Genomic DNA, 25,114 nt, shown 5'->3' with positions numbered 1-25,114 from the left:
AAAATCGTATGAAATAGTTTAAATGGAGTGAACTCTGCTTATAGATAACTGCCAGCAAAATGCTGGGGGGGTCAGAGGGCACTTGTGCAACGTTAACCCTGTGCATGCATCATTGCCATTGGATTTCTGGCAAAAGGAATTCTTCGCTCATTATGTGTCTAGAGTATGTAATGATGATTTGTTATAGTATGTATATAAATGTGCTACTTATATGTTCATTGTAAATTGTTAAGGGATATTGGTGGCATATTGTTAGGCTATCCTACCCGTGACCTAATTGATGATTACAAGAATAAACTGGCAGTGGCGCTAGGAAGCGTTACTTTGTCTCCTGCCAGCTCCGCTCAGCTTAGTTGGGCCAACCATGGAACCTGCAAGGAAGGTTGACTAGTGGCCAGTATCAATGCTTTCTGAGATTGCCCTTTATTAATGTAATGACTAGCAGGATTGACAAACTTTGTTTATTCTTGACATCTTATTGAACAGCCCCCGGCAGGCGATCTTACGGATATACATTGGTATGATAATGATTATAAGTGATGTTTGTCCATAGTCTAAATCTCTGAGATTATTATATCATTGGTTGCACTCAGACGAGTGCGATCTGTCAAAACTTGAAATAGTACTCGGACCAATGTTATTCAATGAGGCAGCGCACGTGTATGAGCTTTTTCACAAGTCACCTGTGATAAGCGGATGGCATTCTTTCATTCGTGTCCATGGAGTACATCAGACTGCACTCGGATGACATCTGAGTGCAGTCCGATTTTCACAGGCTGAATGGAGAAACTTTTTTTTTTTAATACTCTATATCCGAGAAAATCAGATCACGATCTGGTCAAACTTTGATGGGTGTAATTATCGCAATCGGATGGATTTCTCAGATGCAGAACATACGGCCATCGGCACCTTCAAGCTGTAAAATGATGATAATTACAATCTCAGCCATGAAATAACATCACGGCATGTCAAGACCTTTACTGAAACTTTTGAAAAGTTTATTGTGATTTTTTTATCATTCTGATTCCACATCGGTCTAATTGTCACGTATATTTGGGGTCTACATTGGAGGAGTTGTCTTCCGCCATCTATTTGGTGAATGTTGATTGATTGCACATTGGAAATTAGTAATAAACTCTTTATCCGTCTGTTTACTGAAGCGATGAGTTGTTTACAAATATGTGTTGTGCAGCAGTAGGCAGGTAGGAAACATTGCGTTCTCCACCTTTTCCCCTGTAGATGAACCTCTTCCTCGGTCTACATCGGAGGAGTTGTCGCCCGCCATCTATATGGTGAATGTTGATTAATTGCACATTGGAAATTAGTAATAAACTCTTTATCCGTCTGTTTACTGAAACGATGAGTTGATTACAAATATGTGTTGTGCAGCAGTCAGTAGGCAGGTAGGAAATGTTGCATTCTCCATCTTTTCCCCTGTAAATGAACCTCTTCCTCGGTCTACATCCCGAGGCTGTGTGTAACATGAACTGCAGATGATCTGCGGGCTGTGTGTGTATTCAGGGCCCCTTGGCTAATTCATTTCTAGGAAAACGCTTGTTTTCTCTGCCCTTTGAAGTGATGCTTTGTGTATGGATTGAGAGCACTTGTGACGTGTCTCACAGAGCATGCTTGTTACAGTATGAGTGTCACAGATAAAACACTCATGCACGGATCCTGCTAACTGCTGACTCAAGATTCCTAGTAGGGAGCTCTTCCCACACAGACACTGAACACATGGCACAGCTCTGGCTAATGGTTATATACCCTGCCTGCAGCCATCGTTTAACCCATGCCCTGCCAAAAATTGTATTGACAGGTTTTTTACGCACTTAGCAAAAGGAGAGGAGGGGGTAAACTTTAAGGAAATTTAGTTGAAGATCATTTTTCTTGAGCGTTCCGGGAAAAGTTTGGGAATTCAAACCAGGGAGTTATTACAACCCCACATCTTTTCTGTTTTGTTTGAGTTCGTAGGTGGTCTTTATTCGATGAGAAACCATACGTAAAATAGGAGAAAAACAAGAAAGGGGTCTGACGAAGCTGCTGACTACAGATGCCGAGATTGGGCTTCATTGCCCTAAGGCTATGTTCACACAAAGATTTTCAAGTGGAAATCATTTCTGATAATTCTCCCTTTTTTGGGTGAGGGTAAGTTTTTGTGGGTTTTTGTAGGCTTTTTGTATGACAGTGCCTAGTTTGGAGTGGATAGTATCAGCTTCAAAGAAGTGACATGGTCAAGACCTCTTCGGGAAAAAAGCACTTCAAAGACTCTTTATAAGAGGAGTCAATTGAGTTTCACATAGGAAAGAATTGGAAGCGTTTTTTAACATTTTTTGTGTTTATTTAGAGTGGATCTGCTCCAAAAACTCTTCACAAAATCTTTGTGTGAATATAGTCTAAAACGTTTCAATCTTAGGTTTTGACCAACACCAGATATTAGTTCCAATTCAAGAGTTCGCGCACACGACAGGTTTTCTCATACAAGTGCTATCCGGAGTTTTCATCGATAGCACTTCTATGGGGCTGTCTGATTTTTTTCCTTAGACTGAGCGGTCCATGGATAAAAGTGGAGACATGTCCGATTTTAATCCAAGTGTTGGATCAAAATCGGCAAAGCAAGTCTACAAAAAACATCGGATCGCACTCAGATGACATCAGATTTTCACAGACTCACAGAACAGAGATGACGGAGAGACTTTTTTTTCTCTCCATGTTTTTTGTGGAAGGAGAGAAAACAGTCGTGACATGAAGGATACAATCATCGCTTGCTTTTATAGCTAAATTATTTTAATTTACTATTTCCATTGGCCAGAACCGCCATTTTGCTGCCATACATGCCGCTACCTTTGCTGATCATTCGGGCATTAGGGCAGTGCCCGAGGGCAGGATCGGTGAAATATTGTTGCGCCTGTGGTTACCTTTTGCCAGGTAATATCCATGTTGGAAGGGATTTTCTACATTATATCATTATAACGTGTGATCAGTGCAATGTATCTCTACCAGGTTTTGTCAGAACCTCTGTGTTTAGTAGAGTCTGGTCAATGGTCCTCAAGATGTCAGGAACTGAGACTTCTACAGTTGGGTTAAAAAACTGATTTTCCTTAGCTGGTTCATATGTGGTGGCACGAGGACAGGAATAATGGTCAGCAAATCCCAGCTAAAATATGGAGTTAGTGTAGAACCTTCCCGTCTATAGCAAGCCTAGGAAAGGGAGTAGGTGGTCCCCGGAAAGGGAAGTTGTTGTTTTTTTTAGGAAATCCCATGGTAATAATTAAGGGGGTGAGTTGAAGATGTAAGTAGGCATCATAAGCAGCTGATCACCACCACGTAACTAGCTAGTATTATGTGGTTGTGTTTTGTGATTTGGTGCTACTATATATGTTGTTTATGGAATACTTTATATGTCGTCACATGGCCTAGTATATATGTTTTTATATGTTACTACTTTATATGTTGTCTTATGGAAGTACTATATATGTTCCTATATGGCACTACTTTATATGTTGTCATATGGCAGTACTATATATGTCCCTATATGGTACTACTTTATATGTTGTCATATGGCAGTACTTTATATGTTCGTATATGGTACTAATTTATATGTTGTCATATGGCGGTACTTTATATGTACCTATATGGTACTACTTTATATGTTATCATATGGCAGTACTATATATGTACCTATATGGTACTACTTATATGTTGTCATGTGGCAGTACTATATATGTCCCTATATGGTACTACTTTATATGTTGTCTTATGAAAGCACTATATATGTCCCTCTATGGTACTACTTTATATGTTGTCTTATAGTGCTGCTATATATGTCCCTATATGGTACTACTTTATATATTCTCATATGGCATTACTATATATGTTCCAATATGATACTACTTTATATGTTGTCATATGGTGCTACTATTAATTTATATGTTGCCTTATAGTGCTGCTATATATGTTGCTATATGGCACTACTTTATGTGTTGTCATGTAGTGCAACTCTTATGGATTGTTCACAGTATAATAGTACCAAATAGTTAGGTGTTGTTCTGGGGCATGATACATACCTGGCTCCTAGACGTTGCAATCTGTTTTATCACTTAGGCAGACGCGCAGAACAACACCGAGTTCCTGTCCTTTACATTACAATTTACAATGCGTGCTTAGTTGCCAAACACTCCGAACATAAAGTTATTTCATTATGAGCCCAACACAGCAATCACAGCAGCCTTGCCCAGGTTATTATTTTGGCACGTAAGAAGTCAGATCATGTGCGCTATGTGCATAGTTTCTTGCTTACACAGACTCCTTTAATGAAATGCAATCCCTTACCTAGTCATATTCACTTTAGCTTTGTCAGGGTAATGGGTGTGTTGGAATGTATATTCACAAATGTCTTGGACACAGAATATCCACAGGGGTTTATTTATTTCCACTTTGGTAAATGCAAACACTTGTACAGGATGCCCTTTTTTGTGTATTGAGAAGACTGAGGGGGGCACACATTTACAGTATATGTTCTCATATCTCTTACGAGAAGTTCTTCTGTGTCTAGGTTATTTGAGACATCTGGAAGAACACACAATTTCCTATTTATCGGTCTAAACTCAAGGCCGACACCAGCAAAGTCTTCTTCCTGATTGGACTCTTGATAGCGGACACAGTGTGCTCATCTTATAAACTGTATTCATAAAAGTTATGTAGCTCCATAAAAATCTCATCCGCTCACAATTCAGAAAACAGAAAACCAATGGATCCTTACTGTGTTAGTGATACGGTGCTGACGAAGAAATGAGCAATCTCTCCGGATCACTGATTTATATTTTACTATTGATTGTTTTACAAAATATGAGCGCTAAGTCCTAAATAATAGGAATTTTTCTTAAAGGGAATCAGTAGGATCAACCTTCCTTAGTTGTGTATATGGGAATGTAGGTCATAGGAAGCTGAACAAATTGATACTTTAATATCTGGGTTCTGATGCCTTATTCCAGAGAAATCCATGTTTTCTCTGAACCGTTAAGATCTATGGGCCGGACATAGATCTCCATGAGAATTTGCTTCTTTTAAATGAAAGGGAAAGTTACCAGTGTGAGACATGTAATAACTGACAGTCTGCTCTCCTGATCTACATGTTTCACAATGGTAATTTCCCCTTTCATTTAAAATAAGATCTGGAGGCGGATTTACACTGAGATCTATGTTCGGCTGATAGATCTTAGCAGCTCATTTACATATTAAGAAAAACAGGGATTTCTCTGGAATAAAACATCGGATCTCTGATATCAAGATGCCATTGTATTCAGCCTATTATGACCTATATGTCCATATAGCAGGGCTAATCCTACTGACAGATTCCTTTTAGATACAATCCTGGGAACTTGTGGGATTCTGTGCTCAGGAACCTTTCCCTTCTTTCACTACTCATTGACTTTTCAGAAGACATATTTAGCAGAAAAGTGGTATAACTGTTAGTACTCATGTACAGTATAGCTGATTCTTTTTTTTTTCCCTTTTGCATCTGTTGAGTTACCGTACATTTTAACACATCTCCGACTCATCAAAGAGCTGCCGACAATGAAGCCCAGAATATCATACCAAGGCCAACGTGGACAGCAATCCTAAGGAAACCTCTAATCAGAATTGCCTTCTCAATCATCACTCCTTTGGAGAGGTGGATGAGTTTTACCTATTAGTTTCACCACCAGCCCTATCCATTGTTTATGAGATTTCTGGTGGAAAGCCAATGATTTAACGATGCCTCATTGTGCAGGAATGATACTAAGAAAACTAGGCTTTGAGTTTGCAAGTTCAATAATTATCTGTTTGAAACGGATCCAGCGGCAATCAGTTGCGCAGACACATACTTTTTTGTTCAGTTAAAAAAAAAACTGATTGCAACTTGATCCGTTTTTTTAAAACATAGAAGTCTATGGAAAACGGATCCGTTAAACAGTCATCCACTTTTCCATTTTTTTGCTTAACTGAATCAGTTTCAAATAGACGATTACTGGACATGTGAACTAACAAAGAGTGTAATAATTTGTGTTCTGATTTAGAGAATGGTCTTACTTTGGTGAGTAAATCAGATTATACTGAACGAAGCTACATTTAGTACTTAAAGGGGTTGTCCGAGACTTTAACAGTGATGACCGATCCTTAGGATCGGTCATCAATGCCCGATCAGTGGAGGTGCGACATCTGGCACCCCGACAGATCAATTGTTCCTGTCGGCCAGAACTGCTCAGTTACACCACAGCTCCATCCACTGTATAGTGGCTGCGGCTGGGTACTGCACCTCCACAATCTATTCAAATTAATATGTGGCGGACGTGTAGTACCCGGACGTGGCCACTATTCCATCAATGGAGCTGTGCAGCTACATAGCTGAGTAGTTCCGATCCGCCACCGGGAACAGCTGATCAGTGGGGGAGCCGGGTGTTACACCCCCACTAATCAGACATTGATGACCTATCCTAAGGGTAGGCCGTCAATTTTAAAGTCCCTAACAATGCCTTTAAGCTTCTTTTGACACCTCAACGTCTGACTGAGTAATGTGGTTCTGACATTTATGCAACCATGCAAAGTGGCTACTGGCAGTTTCTAGAGTTTTTGGTAAACCTCTAGTAGGAAGGTCCGGACCACTCTCAAATAATGCACAGGACTGGTTAAACATATGAGCTGGCAATCCAATCAAAGTTGCATTGTAGAACAAAAGGAAGAGTTAAATCTCTCAGATCTTGGCAAGGGGGAACTTAAAAGGGATAAAATCCAATTTAAAGGGGACCTGTTCACTTTATTATAATATTGCTTTATTATGTACTTTTAGTCCCCGGAAAATAATTATTATGGAGAATCTTTTCTTAAGACTTAGAGTGCAGAGTTCAGTTCCTCATTTATTTTTTCTATGAATAAATAGACAACTGTGTGTTATCATTCCACCTCTGTCCCTATATAATATAATGCAGTCAGTAATGATTGGGCAGTGTCAGACTGTGTAGCCCAATCATGACTACCCCGAATGGTATCACCTGGGTGCCAATTTATTTATACATTCCTAGAAGAAATAATAGGATGGTATATTAAGACTCCAGAATTCTTGTATTATGGTGAATCATTTACTAAAACAGACACATCAGTAGTCAAGATAGATGATAGATTCTCTTTAAAGGGAACCTGCCATTTGCCATAAATAGCTATTTTTTTACCTGGTGTAAATGCCGCTGTTCTCCTGAATCCAATATAGTTATTTTTTTCTTCCTGCGTCTCTCCTTTCCCAAGATATGACCCTTTTTCTCTATGCAAATCAAATCATTTTAGTCAATTATCTGTGGTAGTCAAGTAGACGCCCATTTAGAACATTTGATGACCACACCCTGTTAGCTAGAAAGACTAGATTTACATACAGAGAAGAGAGGGCCATATCTCATAAATGGAATGGCACAGGGACAAAAGAAAAACAACGCCGGATTCAGGAGAACAGGGGCATTTACCTAAGGTAACAAAAAAAACATATTTATGATAAGTGACAGGTCTCCTTTAAACCCATTTAGTGAAGTCAGGACGTCTCTTCATTTTCTTTGGTATCCAGAGAATTGTAATAGATACATATCACTGAAGGAGAAAATTCATCAGTAATCACAGAGCGTTCGGGGTCTTTTAGAACAGCACATACCACCTTTTAAATAGAGGAGGTAAGGCCCGTTCTGTTCCAGAGGGGATTAGCGTAGTAACATTTTAGTCAACAATTAGACACAGTTATTGCATGCATTTCCAAGAAAGGTTCGCCCCGTTTTTTTTCATGCCTTTACTCTATGTGTTATTTTTGCACCGTACAGTATTAGTTTTTCAGTAATTTCACAATGTAGTCAGCCTACAATAATGCTGTGGTAGGCGGCCAACAGTTCTCCAGCTGTTGCGGAACTGTGTGTCCCAAAAGCCCCTGCCAACCTAGTCATGTACCAATCTGCCCATGCTAGAAAAATGTGTGTCGGCTCATTATGCCAAATAGTGCCCACATACCACAGGCTAGACCTAATGAACATGTATTACTCCAGAATAGGTTACATGCTGTTAACTCCGCTATTTTCAACATCTCACGTCCAAATAACCCTATTAGTTAATGTCTCCTCCCTACAAGTTGCCTTTGCCTGCAATAACCCAGAATACAGCATTTACGTCTCCAGCCCTGAATTAACCTTCTGGCAGTGGGAGAGGATTTATGTAGATGTAAGCAAACAACTTTCTTTTAAATTAATAATTTAAGATTGCTTCTACTTGTGATCGACTTTAGAAGGTACAGTGCGTCCTTTCGCTTTTTTTTTAGGGGAAATGGATGGAGCAATGAAGAGTAAAGAAAAAAAAAAGAACGAAAGGGGGGACAAACCATAAAAGCAACTTTGGAAACAAAACACCCCTTCATCATATTAGTGTCCCCAAGGAGAAGGATATTCAGGCAAAACAAGTGAAAGCAGCCAGAATAGCGAGCGAAATGATGGCACGTCGCCAGCTGAAAAAGTCTGTTGTTTGCTTGTTTCATTCTGTTTTTCTTCCTCTTTCTCTCCCAGTTGCCTTCTCTCTGCAGTGATTGTTTGGAGAAGGAGAGAGAGAGCGAGCGGAGTTGGAAAGGCTTCTGCATTGTTGAGCAACAGGGAATAGGGGGCATATGAGGGAACCTTTAACATGCAGGAGTAGCAGCAAGAGAGCAGATGTTGCTGACTCCCCTTTCATTTTTTTTTTCGTTTTGTTTTGTTCTGTCCCTTTAAATTTTTTTTTTTCCTTTGCCGGCCTAATTGTGAAACAAAACACAGACGGTATGATTTGATCCAGAGAAAGTTTAGGATTATAAAGCCAGGGCTGCTAGGAGGTAGAATTGTTGGAGAAAAACATATGATGTGCGTGGCTCCGGCTGCTGAACGTAACGGGGCTGTGCGCAGGTAGCAAGGAAATTCATGTTATTGATTTAAATGATTGATGGAAAATCTTATCAGTAAATAACTTCTGGCAGCGGCAACATGAATGTGTGTTCCCATAAACCAGATACAGGCTTAAGAGGATGTTATGTAGAATTATATCGATAAAGAAAAGTTCTCCTATGCCTTGTGCACACAAAATGTTGGGCTTCAACATTGGACTTTTTTTTTCAAACTCCTGTCCAAACAAACAAAAATAAATAACGAAATAATGGCACACTTGAAGGGCTTATACAGGACTTTTTGTTTCACTATAAACCTAAAAACTAACTACTTGCCTGTTGTACCCCTCGCCGTCTCAGAGCGGTCAATCAGCATCTCTTCTCCTTCAGGGCTGCTCTGTCGATAGGGAAGACTGGTGATGTCATGCTGATTGATAGCTGGCTCCTTGCAATTAGGCAGCGGGGAACCATTTGTCAATCACCGTGACATTGGCAGTCATGCCATGATAACAGAGCAGGGTGAAAGAGAAGCCGTTGGCCTGTCGACGTGACATCAGCGGAAGTCTCTGAATCACCGGCAGAAGCAGTCTATGACCACTCTGTGCCTGCAGAGATTGGTTCCATGCATAACCACAGTTACTTTTATGGCATACAGTGTCTCATACATGTAACTGGCACCTGCCATAATGACATATGCTAAAATGACCAAAGCAACGTCTGTATTTCAATTGTGGCCAATCATCATACGGCTGGTGCCCACATACACTTTAAACTGTCAACTGAATCCATCGATACTGGTGGGTTTGGCTGCCATTACTCTAAGGATAGAGTCAGACTGCTATACAACTTGGATGGGGATCGCAACTCAATGCCCAGACTGGCCGGTGGCCGTCCTCACCCAAGCTGAAAGTATGTATTTTCTTGCGCATGTCACGCTCAAATAGGCAGAGCCTCCTACCAGTCCGAGCAATGCATTGCGATCCTCATCCAAGTTATAGACTCATTCTTAATGTCTATGGGGGGATTGTCTGTATTTCCATTGTGGCCGACCATCATACGGCTGGTGCCCACATACACTTTAAACTGTCAACTGAATCCATCGATACTGGTGGATTTGGCTGCCATTAGTCTAAGGGAAGAGTCAGACTGCTATACAACTTGGACGGGGATCGCAACTCAATGTCCAAACTGGCCAGTGGCTCTCCTCACCCAAGCAGAAAGTATTTATTTTCTTGCGCATGTCACGCTCGAATAGGCAGAGCCGCCAGCCAGTCCGAGCAATGCATTGCGATTCTCATCCAAGTTATAGACTCATTCTTAATGTCTATGGGGTGATTGTCTGTATTTCCATTGTGGCCGACCATCATACGGCTGGTGCCCACATATACTTTAAACTGTCAACTTAATCCATACTGGTGGATGTGGCTGACATTAGTCTAAGGGAAGAGTTAGATTACCATATAACAAGGACGGGGATTGCAACGCAATGCCTGGACTGTCCGGTGGCTCTCCTCAGCCAAGTGTGAAAGCACGTATTTCCTTGCACCTGTCACGCTCGAATAGGCAGAGCTGCCAGCCAGTTCGGGAAATTCATTGCGATCTTCATCCAAGTTGTATGACTCTTTCCTTATGTCTATGGGGGATTAAAGATAAAACACATTTATCAAACAACATTTAGACTGTGATAAATCTGGCGCCTTTTATGACTGTGTAGCTGAAGTTTGCAAACTCCAAAAATGCAACATTTTTCATATATGTCCCATTGTATCACTTTTTCCTTAAAAAAAGTTTCCTTAAAGTTACTTAACATTATAGATGGAAAAGCTGAGTGTGAGTATAAAACTGGTATCTAATCAGTGTCAACAGCTTTCTCAGTGCCTCTATCTCAGAGGTCGACTCACGACTGTCACTGTCTTATGATAGTTTTTCTTTTTTTTAGTTCTTACTTTACTATACTTTTATTTTTTGCTAAATCTGTAAAATTACATCTTGTGATATACAGAGAGGGAAAGCTTAGTCACTCTGTGCTCTTTATTAAAGGAAATTTAGTAAAGTCTAAACTTGTCCTTCCTGTATCATAAAAAGGAAATTTGGGGTTCCCGACCTTCGACCTTTGGGGTTCCCGACCTTCCACTTTTGTCTTCTACAGATCCAAGATCTTTTGCAATAGTGAAATCAAGTCAGCAATGTAAATGGGAATTAGACATCAAGAAAGGACAGTAATTTATTGTTTTGCCTCCTGGTTCTTTTCAATATGTGCAGTTCCCGGCATGGGAAGGGAGGAACTTTACACAGATTTAAAGGGGTTGATATGTCTCGGTCAAACGCTTTCTTATTGGAAACAGCTGTTTTTTGCTGGGAGAAGCTTATGAAGGTGGTCCTGAGTGAGGCCCCATTTAGGACTTCCAAAAACGCATATGCACAGAGGTTTTTGATGGGAAAACCCCTGTAAATATGACACAGTGAATTATACTGGTTTAACATATACTGTGGTGGACTACTCTTGCTCCGGCTGGGTGTGATATTGAACAGTCCCTATGCCATAGATATATGGACATCATGATGGGGTCTCCAACATGAGCCAGAGAGGAGAGCTTCTAAAAAAATGGATCAGGAATGCTGGGAACCAGGAAAACATTCAGTTCTCAGTACATCCTCCTCCTGATGCAGAATACTCCTTTTATTACATTTTCAATAGCATTATACGATTAAATATATGGAGCGAGAAACACATGTACACAGGGCTGTATAATTATTTCTTGACGTCAATGACTTTTCTCCTGCTACCATTCCCTGCATGACTTGTGTGTTTTTGTCCTTCTTCTTCTTCTCCACTAATTGTCATTAAGCTGTAAATGACCCAGAACAGTAATCTTAATATCCGTGTTAGTGGATGGCTTGTGATTTCATCTTCCTCTTCAACTGGGTGCGGTGAAGCAATGAAGCAAGCTTCACACCCATTCACTGCCTGGCCCCTCTCATATTTTGCCGGACCTGTCATTCATTTATACACAGGTGCAAACGGAGTGGACTTAGGGCTGAGATTACTGTTATATGAGAGGGGAGTAGTAATTAGGGGGTAGAGAGTAACTCTGGGTGCTGCTGTTATGGAACAGAACAGGGGGCAAATAAAGCAGAAAAAAGGTTTACAAAAAATGACATTTCCTCCTAATTGCACACCGATGTAATCACACTAGATGGAGCTATGTTACTATACAAATTATCACCGCAGCCTAGTAGTGTATGCACATTCTGCATTGCATCGCATAGTTATATATATATATATGTTCCTGCTTGATGTACAAGTCTGCAGTCGCTCTATGTTACTGCAGACCTGTGAATCCTCACGTCGCGCACACTGCACACTGTAAGGTTTTTCTTGTGCTGGGCGGTGATGTGACCACCAGTGTGCGATATGCATACTCCCGGCCATGTTCTGACTAGACTGTTTCTGGCCTCGCTGAATACACTTGAATAGCGACTAGAGCCCATCTAGTTGGAATGAGGCCAGGAATATGCATATCACATATTTGCAGCCACATGACTGTCCGCTCCCAGAGCCGCAACCGGAGAATCCTCACAGTGCGCAGAATCCTCATAACTCCACAGTCACTCTATGTAACCTTATCTTGTACCTTTTGATCCGACAACCCCTGTAACATAGTAGTCCAAAACCACGTCTTTTACATTAATGCAGTTGAATGGAGCCTGGACAGACATACCAGATACCCAAGGGTGCCACCTCCACTTACATACCTGGAAGCCACATAAAGGGGTGCATCATGATAAATTATTAGACTGCAATGATCCCATATAGTGTTCTTCTGCTGGGGCTCTCTTTTGCAGCTTCTGCCATTGAAAGGAGCTATCCCTCAAGGGTTCAGCACTGATGTATCTCCAGATACCCCAGTAGACTGTCTGGTATAGTTAAGGTCTGATTATGAAGGTAGGTATAAGCTTTAAAGCGGTTATCCGGCCTTGGGGTACTAGTCTGCAGTCACTCTATGTGACTGCAGACTTGTCAATCCTCACATTGAGTGCCTTGGGGGCTGTACAGATTCTACAGAGCCGATGCCGGGAGTGTTGGGCGCTTGACCCCCAAGTGTGTGATTTGCATATGCGCAGTCAAATGCTGACTAGATGGACATGGCCTTCCTCAATGCAAGTGTATTGCGTGAGGTCAGACAAAGTCTAGTCAAAATGTTGCCGGAAGTATGGAAATTGGATACCTACGGTTGCATGACTGTTCCCGCCACTGAAACAGGAGAATCTCAAGAGCGAGCAGAGCATGCAATGTTAGGATTTACAAGTCTGCAGTCACATAAAGTAACTGCAGACTTGTAGCTTCAGACAGGACAACCCCTTTAACTGTTATGATTGATGATGGTCCATTTTTTTCTTCTATATCAGAACAGTGTAGTAAATTACCTGTAGAATTGCTGGATCGCTATCCTTTCCTCCCTGCATAATAACTGGATACAATGCTGCTTTATGATATAAATATCAAAAGCTTATTAGTCTGTGTTCCACTAACGGGTTAAGGACGCTAATTATGTTAAGCTGCTTTAAAAAAAAGTTTTTTTATGCACACGCTCGCATTTCATTCAGCCTCCCTACGTCATTTTATATAAACAAGCCAAAGCCGGCATCAATATGATTTAGAACCCTTTTACATGCTTATTAAGCAAATGCGAAGTAATGGAAGTTCTTTGCCGGATGGTCCAGGACATGCAGCAGATGAGGAGGGTTATAACTTCTGAAGATGATGACAGAATGCAAAAAGAAAAATAGAATGAAGTATTACATCCTCCTTAACATGGCTGATGTTCCATGTTGATGTCATGTGCAATTTATCACCACATCCAACAGCTTTCCCAAACGTTACCATTCTTGGAGGTGAAAGCTAGCCATGGGCCAATGTGTCATACATGGTCATCTTAGTCCAGTACTGCAGCCAGTGTGCTCCAATATGCTTAGACATTTTAATGACATACATATCACTTATTAATATACTTATTCCACTGTTGTCTTGGTTTCATTGTCCGTCCCGAATCTCAGAAGCCCCACTAAGGATTTGTGTTTGACACAGGAGTTTCCTGAGTTAACGTTCAGTCTGTGCTGAACGTGAAGAGACCTGGCTGATGGCTCATTTCACTAGTGAGGCTAGGCTCTTCTCCATCTGTGCATTAGATGTGACAGAATAGGGGAGCTGCCTTACTTTCTAAAATTAACCAGTTGGCCATCCCCCTACACCCATTTTACCGATGACCTACAGACACGGGAAATGTTCTCCTTTGTCAAGTGGAATTGTTCAGAACTGGGACCAACTGGAAACCTGGGACATTGTTGGAGAGTTGTTAAAACAATTATAGAAGTTAATTATTAAGAAGTAATTTATATAAACACATCAAAACAATTTGGTTTTCAAAGGACAACCCCTTTAGCTCAAGCAAAATTAATTTGATCATTATCAGTACCTTAATAACTGTGGTCAGAAGAGAACTGTCGACGACTTCTATTGGTCTAGATATTCAGTCTTATACCATGTAAACCAGTGGTCCCTTTCATTTCTTAAAGTGACAGTTACATTCAGCTCTGAGAGATCGTTGAGAGCCACATTCTGCACTTTTTCCCCTCCACACTAGTGACACTGAGACCCTGGTATAAAGACAGCCAAAGCTTCCCCACAAAGAACACATTGTGATCTTGTGTCTCATCCCATCTAGGCAGGATACTTATATTCAGGGGTGCCCATTTACCACCATTTAGTATTCTTACTCCAAACATACTCCCTTCTCCAATGGACAGTATCATCGTATATCTAGTTTACCATATTTATATCCACCCACTCAGTATATGAGCATTCAGATCTGTCCTTCTGTGCAGGGCTACTCAGAAAAGTCACCATCTGGATCCTAGAGACCTGATCTTCAAAGCTGTTTTCTAAACCTGGTGCTAATGCACCAAGCTGGCAGATAACCGCGAACCATACATCATTCTCTACATTGAGTAGGGGTTGTACACCATGACCCTTGAGATCCCTTCCAACTCTAACATTCTATTATTCTATGGGCCTGCAAGTCACATGTGGCTCCCGAGCCATAGGTTGGGGACCCCTGATATAGACTATCACGTGATGGAAGAGGAGGTCAAAGAGTTTGACTAAACCAGACAAGTTTCATAGCCACACCTTTCTTCCGGACACTCTATACCCAATGGCAAGAATTTTTCATAAGTGATCTACTTAGTGTATCCAGTACCCAAAAAAAACTAGTTCTGAAAAAAGATACCATCATTACGTTTTACATGTAATGTACCATGGTAGAATAGTATGCAAATGTGGTCTTTTGCAGAAGATCAGACATTGACGTATGGGGTAGCTACCTAGTCTAGGTGGCAATTGCAAGTTTGTGTGTCCTGAAATTGAGATCTTTTCATCATGTGTCAAATAGAAGCATTTGAAGAACTTCTTTCTTAGTGCTACTCATAATAAAGACAGTGGTCTCCAGCTTCCTCATGTAGTCATGGGCTAGTGAAATCTTGTAATTAAGGAACCATTCTGCCATTGATGTATGTATTTATGACTAAAGGATCCATTTACTGACCTATTGTATAGTCTTCTGGGTTCACATGAGTTTCAACAAGATGACTTAATGGGTCAAATGTCTCTTTTATGCTCATGATCACCCAACACGCTCTTTAGCCTGTGTTTGTATAGATGCATAAATACAATCTCTATTCATTTGTTGTGAAGCCATACCTAATAAAGTGTAGAAATAACACATAAAATAATAAATCACTCAGCTCAGCCTCACAGACATTCATTCATACACCCAGGGATGCCAGAACTCTGGGTTAAGGCTAATTGTTTGCAGTTCCCCTGACCTAAAATTCCTATAATTTCAGAGGCTAAAATTCCACTGGGTTCCCAATCTGGATATTTATTTTGCCTTTCTTTAATATAATTTAAAACCTACCAATTATGGAATTTGCAGAAACAACAACATTGATGCGGAAACTGACTCCGAACCCTTTCACATTTGACAGAATTTGATTGTCGTAATTATCAGAAACACCTACGATTCAAAGGTGGCAGTGGAGACCTCTTAAAAGCTACTTTTGTTTGTTCTTGCAACCTAGTGCTAAAAGTGAATTCCAGGCTCCTCAAACAGAAGAGACACAGAGGTTAGAGCAGGACTGAAACGTAACCCTATTTGAACTTAGCAGATTTGTGACTTTAATTATCCATGGCTTTTCATGGCTAATAGGAAGACTGACTAGACCTGTCAGAGAGAAGGACCACCTACCTGACCCACCTATGCTGGTGCCATAAAAGCATCTACTAAGTCTGCTGTTTAAAAGCTAATATTTCCCTAAAATAGTCTTCAAGCTTATTTGCTTGTGTAATTAGTGCCCACCCTACAATTTTGTCAAGTTCTAATCTCATTTGACACACTTTCTATGATTATCAAGAGGATATTCCATGAGCATAAATTGGATTATGGGTTTGGTAGAAGACCACTAGACGGCTGGCCAGCTACATTTATCAAGTGACCACTGGATTACAAAAAGCATGGAAATTCATTACAGTAAGATTCAACTCCTCTGGAAAAACAGTGAATCCATAAATATGGTCATGCAAGACTGGATTTAGGGTCGTAATTCATCCTACTTTAATTCTTTTTGTGTATGTTCAACTAGCGTTCTCCACTAGCAAGTATAAATAGATGTCACTGGCATTTTTAGATCCAATTATTTAGTACGTCTAATTGTCCCCTCCAAAACTGGTCAAGAGCTCTATATACCTATATGTAGAAGTCCCTCTCACTATTGGGTAGTCATCTAGGCCACTAAGCAGAATGCTGGTTTGAGTTCCTGAGTTATGACAAATGGATCATTAGAGGGGAGAAGGTCACCACATTTGTGACTTTGTGGTGCCCTTCTTTAAGGGTCATCCTCCTAAAGGCTGTAATTCTGCCTTCTAGTTCATCAGTGAGAGCAGGGTCACCTAACCTTTTTCCGTCCATCCGAGAAAAAGCGAGAGTTTGAGCAGAGTTTGATCAGAGTGGAATCCGTTTTTCTTGGACAGGGAGATTAAAAAAGTTTGTCCACCTACTCCGTTCTGTCAGTCCGTGATTGGACCTAACTCTGGTGTCATCCGAGAGCGGTCCAGTGTTTTCCACGGCCTCATAGACTTGCATTGCCAATTTTGATCTGACTCTTGGATCAAAATTGGACATGTCACTGAGTCTTTCCTCGGAACATTCGGTGAACGAGTTCTAGAAAAATAGGAGATGTTTTTTTCCTATGTTCAGATGATGAACGAAGTTCTTAGATATGTTCAAAGATAAAGGAAAAAAAAAAAAAATAAGGTCACATTATTGAAGACATTTCGATCCACATAACATTTGCGAAATCTGTGTTTGGTCTTATATACATGACTGCAATGTTTAACTATGTCCTTTGCAAATATGTACTTCAGAAGTCCTGTAGGTCGTTTACTTAGCTTGAGCAATATTTTAAATGAGTTTATTTACATTTTTTCCAGGGTCACATACATTATTTCAGAATCCTCTACAGATTTTTATTTTGCATCAAGGATATTGATGTAAGGAAGTAATTTCAGGCCCCCTATCCTAGTGGGACCTGGTTCTGTTTATTTAATCCTGCAGTCACTCACTTTTTACTGAGAACTGAATAATGCTCCTAAGTGCTTAAAGGTGCACACTCAATATATAAAAGTGCATACTAGCAGATGTCGTCTTGTGAAAAACATCTCTGGGCTGCCTACGCACATTTCCGCACTTTTACACAAAGCAAATGGTTACTTTTGTGCATTGTTTTTATCTCTGCTATTATAGAGGGATATGTATTTATTTTAGATTGTTTTGTAGTTCTGTGGTATAGTTTGTGATATACTTTGTATGTTTACAATCAGTAGCTGGTGCTGTACAGTGACAAACTGCAGGCACACTGTGACTTTACAACACAAAGACACGTATAAAACAGATTTCAGAATGATCAAGTTATGCTTTTCTATTTTCATTACCTACAAAATAATAATTGTATTTATGGTATAAAGCGTCAAGAAATTCCACAGCACTTTACAATTAAGCAAGGACATGCACAGACAGTACCAAAGTAACACAGTTCTAAAGTTCCGGATGAGCGAGGATCAACCTCGCAAGCTTACAATCTATAAGGAGATGGTGGGGACAAATGGGTAAAGAGTAATTCCAACCATCATTATAAGAAATAAGGATTTTCAGATAAGGCTGCATGATCCGGACATTAGAGGAACCAGATACCGAGGTGATAGGCTTGCCCAAAGAGGTGTGTTTTTAAATCACCCTTAAAAATGTGGGGCTAGTCACTAATTGGATCGTCCGGGGTCACATATTCCAGAAAACTGGTGCAGCACGAGAGAAGACTTGGATACAGGAGTGGGAGGTTCTGATTATGGAAGATGTTAGTGTTAGATCAGTTGTAGAATGAGAGCACATGCAGGGCGATAGACAGAGATGAGCAAGGAGATGTAGGGTGGTGCAAACTGTGGAGAGCTTTGTGGGTGAGACATACGAGTTTATATTGTATTCTGTAGCGAATGGGCAACCAGTGCAATGACTGGCACAGGGTGGAGGCATCCATGAAGGAGCTGGCCAGAAATGTGATCATGGCTGCTGCATAATATATTTTGCAATGCTGTATAGAGGAACTTCAAATTCAACCAGTGCCAATGTCATTTCTTTGCGACACACTGGAGTCAATTTTCTATTAAGCCAACTAATGGACAAAAATATTATTTAAAAGCAGAAGGAAACCCCAAACTTGCAAACTCCATTACCATGGTCAGATTCATATCCATGAACCAATGATGTAAGGCAACAGTACTAACCACAGAGGTACTCTGGTTAATAGTGTGGATTTTTGCTGCACCATGGTCACGACCTGATGACTGGGCCACCTAAAATGACACATTTTTTCCAAGCTTCTTTACAGTATGCCATGTTTTTTATTCTTTATCATCACTCCGAAGAAACCTCTTCTGGGATGCCCTTAATTCTTACTTAATGGGATATTCAATTTTCAGAAAACCCCTCTTCCTCAGCTACAGTTTGTTTTTAGAAAATAAAACTGTTCTCTACTCACCCTCCCCGGGTCCATCGCTAATTCTTCACTGCTGCTTCCTGTGTCTGTTATTGCCTGCAATTCTACAATCACATTCACAATGCTTCAGCCATAACTAAGATCAGAGCTCAGTGATTGGCTGCACCACTGTTGATGTTACGTGAGTGCTGCAGACAATAATAGGCACTGGGAGCAGTGACGTAGACTCAGCGCTGGACCCAGGGATGGCAAGTAAAGAACATTTAGTGTTTTTTTTTCTTAACTGCAGCCGAGGGAATAAGAGTTTTAATGCCCAATTCACAGATGTGATAATATTGCCCTTAATGGATTCCAGGCTGCCATAAACAGATGATCAATTCAGCTTGTAAAATAATTCCAACAATTACAGAGCTTAACTTTAATGGGGGTTTCTGCTTCTGACAATTGCTAGTTTCCCAATGCAAGTGATCACAGGCAATGCTATTACTGGGGACTCCCAGCGATCAGCTGTGATCAATGCAGAAACCATGCTGCAAGTGCTCAATTTCCCTACAGCACCCCCCATGGTGAAAATAAAGAATGACATCGTTCTCATTGGAATCAATGTGGATGTCCATATACGGTAATTTCAATCATGTTGGCTCGTCTTGAGCAAAACATTTCTTTGTAGCCAGTCTCTTATTTGGCTCCGATTTACCTATAAACCTGGAAATCCTTAATAGATTTTCTCAACTAAACAACCCTTTTAATCAATTATGCTAAATTCTTAAAGGGAACCTGTCACCTGAATTTGGCGGGACCAGTTTTGGGTCATATGGGCGGGGTTTCCGGGTGTTTGATTCACCCTTTCCTTACCCGCTGGCTGCATGCTGGCTGCAATATTGGATTGAAGTTCATTCTCTGTCCTCCAGAGTACACGCCAGCGCAAGGCAATTGCCTTGTGCAGGCGTGTACTCCGGAGGACAGAGAATGAACTTCAATCCAATATTGCGGCCAGCATGCAGCCAGCAGATAAGGAAAGGGTGAATCAAACACCCGAAAACCCCGCCCATATGACCCAAAACTGGTCCCGCCAAATTCAGGTGACAGGTTCCCTTTAACTGTCCCTGTTCCAGTGTTCAACACAATTTTTTAGACTAAGAAGTACAAAAAAGTAGTTTTATTTCAAACATTGCATCCATGGGAACAATTTTACAAATTTTTAGCAACTATTTAGCAATTAGGTTTTATTTGCTGGCACTACAATGGCAGGAAAAACAAATATCAGATGTTACAGTGTACTACAAATTAACATATAAGTGCAATGTTAGTGAAGAGTCACCGGCCTGCCATGTCTAAAAATCCTGGAATAGTCACATAAATTCCAGGACAGTGCCCTTTGATTTTTGATGTGGATATTTACAGATTTTTCACATTATAACTCCATCACTTTTCAGCAGATGGTTCTAAAACAGGGTAAAAAATAATAATTTCAGTTGAAGTTATTGAAAAATAGACCAAAAAAATGCAGGCCTACAGAATGAAATATAGGAGCACTGCTTGTTCAGCTTCCTTCAGAATTCATCAAAGAGGCAGCCAGAATATTGAATCCATAAAGAGGGGTCAAAAATGTGCACCTACCAGAGTTTTATGCCTAACTCTCATTTAGTTCTTCACTACAAAACATACGGTCCCTCTTTGGTCATTTTGTCTATGTACATATGTTGTTTCCTGAAACAACAAGAAGATAGAGTTTTAAAAAAGCCCCAGTGGCTAATGTGAGTATTGCACAAGTTCTAATTTTCATTTTTAATGCAGATATGGAAAAAAAACATTGCCATAAAAAAAAAAATAAGTGCAAAACCTGACTTATACAATAGCTAATTTTCCAATGGCACATACTCTTTAATTTGAACTCCTAACAATGTAGAAACCTTACAGCACTCTATAAAGTTTCACTACTTAGTGCGTGAGACCATTCTGCATATTTTCACAAAGCCTACCCAATGATGTTTTCTGTTATGCAAAATCATTTGTGATTAATCAAGGATAGCTTAATTTGGGGAAACAATTTGGTTTTTCTAAAATTTATAAATACAATTTTGGATTACCGTATTCATTTTGCTTATGCAGCGTTGTAATTTTTACATACGCCCGACTGTAATCTAAAGCATGGGTGGATATTCCATTGGTTCAACCCCAAGAGAAAAATGGGGCCCCCCAACACAATATGAAGCTTTTGTCAATGACACAAAGAGGGGTCCATATGCTATTTTGCCACAGGGGCCCTCTTTTGTTTGTGCCCACCAGGGGTTTACGTGACAGGCAATGTTCGCCACATTTTTGGGTCTACAGTATATAGGGCCATTCTGCTTTGGCTATAGCCAACTTGGATTTTGCCGAATTTTAAGGTGGGCTGCTCTAAGTCTGCCCGTTGGTTCCGAGTGTGTTTTATTGAGCGGAGATCTTAAATAGTGATGAGCGAGTGTGCTAGTTACTCGAGATTTCCAAGCATGCTTGGGTGTTCTCTGAGTATCTTGGGCATGCTCGTAGATTATGTTTGAGTCCCTGCAGCTGCATGATTTGCTGCTGCTTGACAGCATGAATACATGTGGGGATTCCCTAACAAACAGGCAATCCTCACATGTATTCAGGCTGTCTAGCAGCTGCAAACCATGCAGCAGCGGGGACTCAAACATAATCTCCGAGCATGCCCAAAATACTTGGAGAACACCCAAGCATGCTCGGAAATCTCGAGTAACGATCACACTCGCTCATCACTAATCTTAAATCTATGTGTATCAATAGAGATGCTGGTGGACAGAGAGAATTTATTCCTCTTATTAGGATCTGTAAATTTGGAGCACAGCTGTCGACCAGACAATGATGCCACTTACATGTGAGAAGTGTAAACGCCATGGGGCAAATATCAGCGATTACGGAACAATAAATTGTGTTTGTTTTATTTTGCCCAAAAGCATAATTTTTTTCACATGTATATTCCTATGTGTTATTTTCTCTTTATATCCAGAGGCCCATTAAGCACCGCGCATAGACCACCGCCGAACAGCTCCTATATAAGGCGTAATTTATAGATACATTTATACTTTGGCTGTAGAAGCCACATCTTGAGGACAACTGTATTTATGTGATCATGTGCGTTTGGCCCTTTACAAGACTTCCAGAAGGTTACACGGGAATGGAAATGAATCACAATAGCCACTAGCAGGTTGACGTCTCTAGATTTACGGTCTGACTACAATGTAAATGTTTGCTCAAGCACTTGGGGAGATTCGCATTGTCCGGGGGTATTAATAGAATTGTAAAATGGACGGAGCTAAATTTATCTCTCCGTGCAACTGGTTGCAGATCACTTTATGAAGCCAATACAATAATTCAAGGAAGAATGGAACTTATACACAGGAGACGGCACTTAGCCGCAATGTTTCCTGTTTCCGTATGGACCGGATTGCTGATGACTTATGACTGTTATACTTTATAGATGACAATTAGCAAATTACTGGAATAAAAAAAATAACTGCTTGTACAATACGAAGCCAAGGGTTCAGCCATATTGTTTCCAGTGGAGTCATCATCTCCCGGTGCCATATTTGTATGCTGGAGGAAAGGCCGTCACCTTGAACCAGCGCTTTTGTTAATACCTTGTGCACATGGACTATCTAAGGTAGACTGTATAGGAAGTATATATGGAAATACATAATCGTGTTTTATTGGGCCATCTATGGTACTGAAATCCCAATTTGATCTGCTGCAGATCTAGCAGTTCTCTGAATGCTGAACTCTGTATAACCCCGCCCACATCACTGATTGGCAGTTTTCTGTGTACACTGTGCATAGGCAGAAAGCTGCCACGTTATCTCAGCACATTTGGGCAGCATGGTAGCTCAGTGTTCGTCATCGTTTCTTTGCATCGCTGGGGTCCTGGGTTGAAATCCCACCAAGGACAACATCTGCAAGGAGTTTGTATGTTCAACCTGTGTTTGTGTTGGTTTCCGCCAGGTTCTCCAGTTTCTTCCCACATTCCAAAGACATACTGATAGGGAATGTAGATTGTGAGCCCCAATGGGGACAGCGATGATAATGTCTGTAAAGCGCTGTGGAATTAATGGCGCTATATAAGGGAGTAAATTAAATAAATTTAAAAAAATTGTGGTATCTTGTATAGCAGCTCAACTCTATCAAAGTAAATTTTGATGTGGTTTTTTTTTGCACTTTGTACTTTTTTTCAAACATGACGTATATATAGTGTTTTGGTTATGGGATTATTAGTAAATTGAATATTCTTATTAGTGCCAAAATGGTATATAGAAAAAATTGGAGTCCGGCTCAACAGGACTGGATTTTCCTTTTCTTTTTCAAAAGAAAATATAGTGCATAAAAAAGAAAAATTTACATGGTCGACATGACCCAGTCGACGCGTTTCAACTGCACTAGGCAGTCTTACTCAGCAGTGGTGGTGCGAACTGTAGAAGTGACATCAGTGATGCCTCACTGACTCCTCTTATCAGCATCAATGAGGCATCGCTGATCCTGGGGAGGGTGAGTAAAAGCTGTGATCATTATTTTGTTGGTCTGACACTCTATGGTTGCAGATACTTGAAATCGGACAGTCCCTTTTAAGGGTGAATTTAGCAATCAGTATTGGGTGGGGATTGATGTGGCATCAGGATCCAAGTCTTGGCATTGAAGGTTATGGCACAGTTTACTTTCTATCCTTTTTTATAAAAGCAAATTATACTGTAATGACTTATTGGGAAATGTTATTTGCTAATTACCTGATTCATCTGCAGACACTAACGTCTCCTGTTTCATCATTTGTTTAGCTGCCAAGGATACCAGTCACCCGGCATACCCTATTCATCCTCTACACCTTCATAGCATACACAGCAGAATCATCGGGAGCCTTCAGCCGCGCCGAGACGCTCTGCGGTGGAGAGTTGGTGGACACGCTGCAGTTTGTTTGCGGAGATCGGGGCTTCTACTTTGGTAAGTGACTTATATTATTCGCTTTCATGTATGATTGTTACCATCCTGGAGGGAACTTGTTTGTACTCAAATTATACGTACATTTACAGCCGCCTAGAATAAAGAGACCTAAGCATCTGAGCAATGTCAGCACCCAACAACTGCAGCGAGTGTAGTGTTTCTGAGCTTTGCTCTCTATTGGGATGCAGGCCTGTTGTCGCCAGAGGAGATCAAAAACATACTCAAGCGCATTGCTGGGGAAGGCTTTCCATATTTTTCTTCAAAAACCACTTAACACATTAAATGCCAGACAGGGCACAGATTATTGCAACTTTAAGAAGAACTAATCTATAAAGTTTACTATTTCTGCCCAAAATGACACTAATATATACAAACAAATCTTACGTTCCCCTTCCTTCTCATTGTTCACATGTTGCATTTTTGCTGCATTTTTTTGCAGGCAAAACCTGCTTTCTTGGCAGTAAAGAAGCTGCTTACAAAAAGTAGGGTTTGCTGCTTTTTTGCTATTTTTTTGTGTTTTGCTGCATTTTTTGGTGTGGATTATATGTGTCACTTGTCTACAGTGCATGTTTAATAAGTTTTTTCAACAAAAAGGATTGCTGCATTTTAGCTGCATTTTTTATGCAGGCAAAACCTGATTTCTTGGCAGTAAAGAAGCTGATTGCAAAAAGTAGAATTTGCTGCTTTTCTGCTATTTTGTTTTGTATGTTTTTGCTGCGTTTTTTTGGTGTGGATTATACAGGTCCTTCTCAAAAAATTAGCATATAGTGTTAAATTTCATTATTTACCATAATGTAATGATTACAATTAAACTTTCATATATTATAGATTCATTATCCACCAACTGAAATTTGTCAGGTCTTTTATTGTTTTAATACTGATGATTTTGGCATACAACTCCTGATAACCCAAAAAACCTGTCTCAATAAATTATCATATTTCACCCGTCCAATCAAATAAAAGTGTTTTTTAATAACAAACAAAAAAACCATCAAATAATAATGTTCTGTTATGCACTCAATACTTGGTCGGGAATCCTTTGGCAGAAATGACTGCTTCAATGCGGCGTGGCATGGAGGCAATCAGCCTGTGACACTGCTGAGATGTTAT

The 25,114-nt window shown here is 40.4% G+C and overlaps 1 protein-coding gene across 1 annotated transcript in view; it reads left to right on the top strand.

Moving 5' to 3' along the window:
• The window catches only part of IGF2 (insulin like growth factor 2), a 39,902-nt gene that overhangs the window by 1,262 nt on the left and 13,526 nt on the right, over positions 1 to 25,114 (top strand). The window contains exon 2 of the mRNA XM_077287871.1: positions 23,842 to 24,004. Coding sequence (XP_077143986.1) covers positions 23,842 to 24,004 — 163 coding nt within the window. The remainder of the gene's footprint in view (positions 1 to 23,841; positions 24,005 to 25,114) is intronic.

This window comes from Ranitomeya variabilis, chromosome 2 (genome assembly GCF_051348905.1).
Source record: "Ranitomeya variabilis isolate aRanVar5 chromosome 2, aRanVar5.hap1, whole genome shotgun sequence".
In the NCBI taxonomy this organism is placed as follows: Eukaryota; Metazoa; Chordata; class Amphibia; order Anura; family Dendrobatidae; genus Ranitomeya; species Ranitomeya variabilis.
Note: the sequence above shows the minus strand (reverse complement) of the source record. Positions and strands in the feature narration are given on the sequence as shown.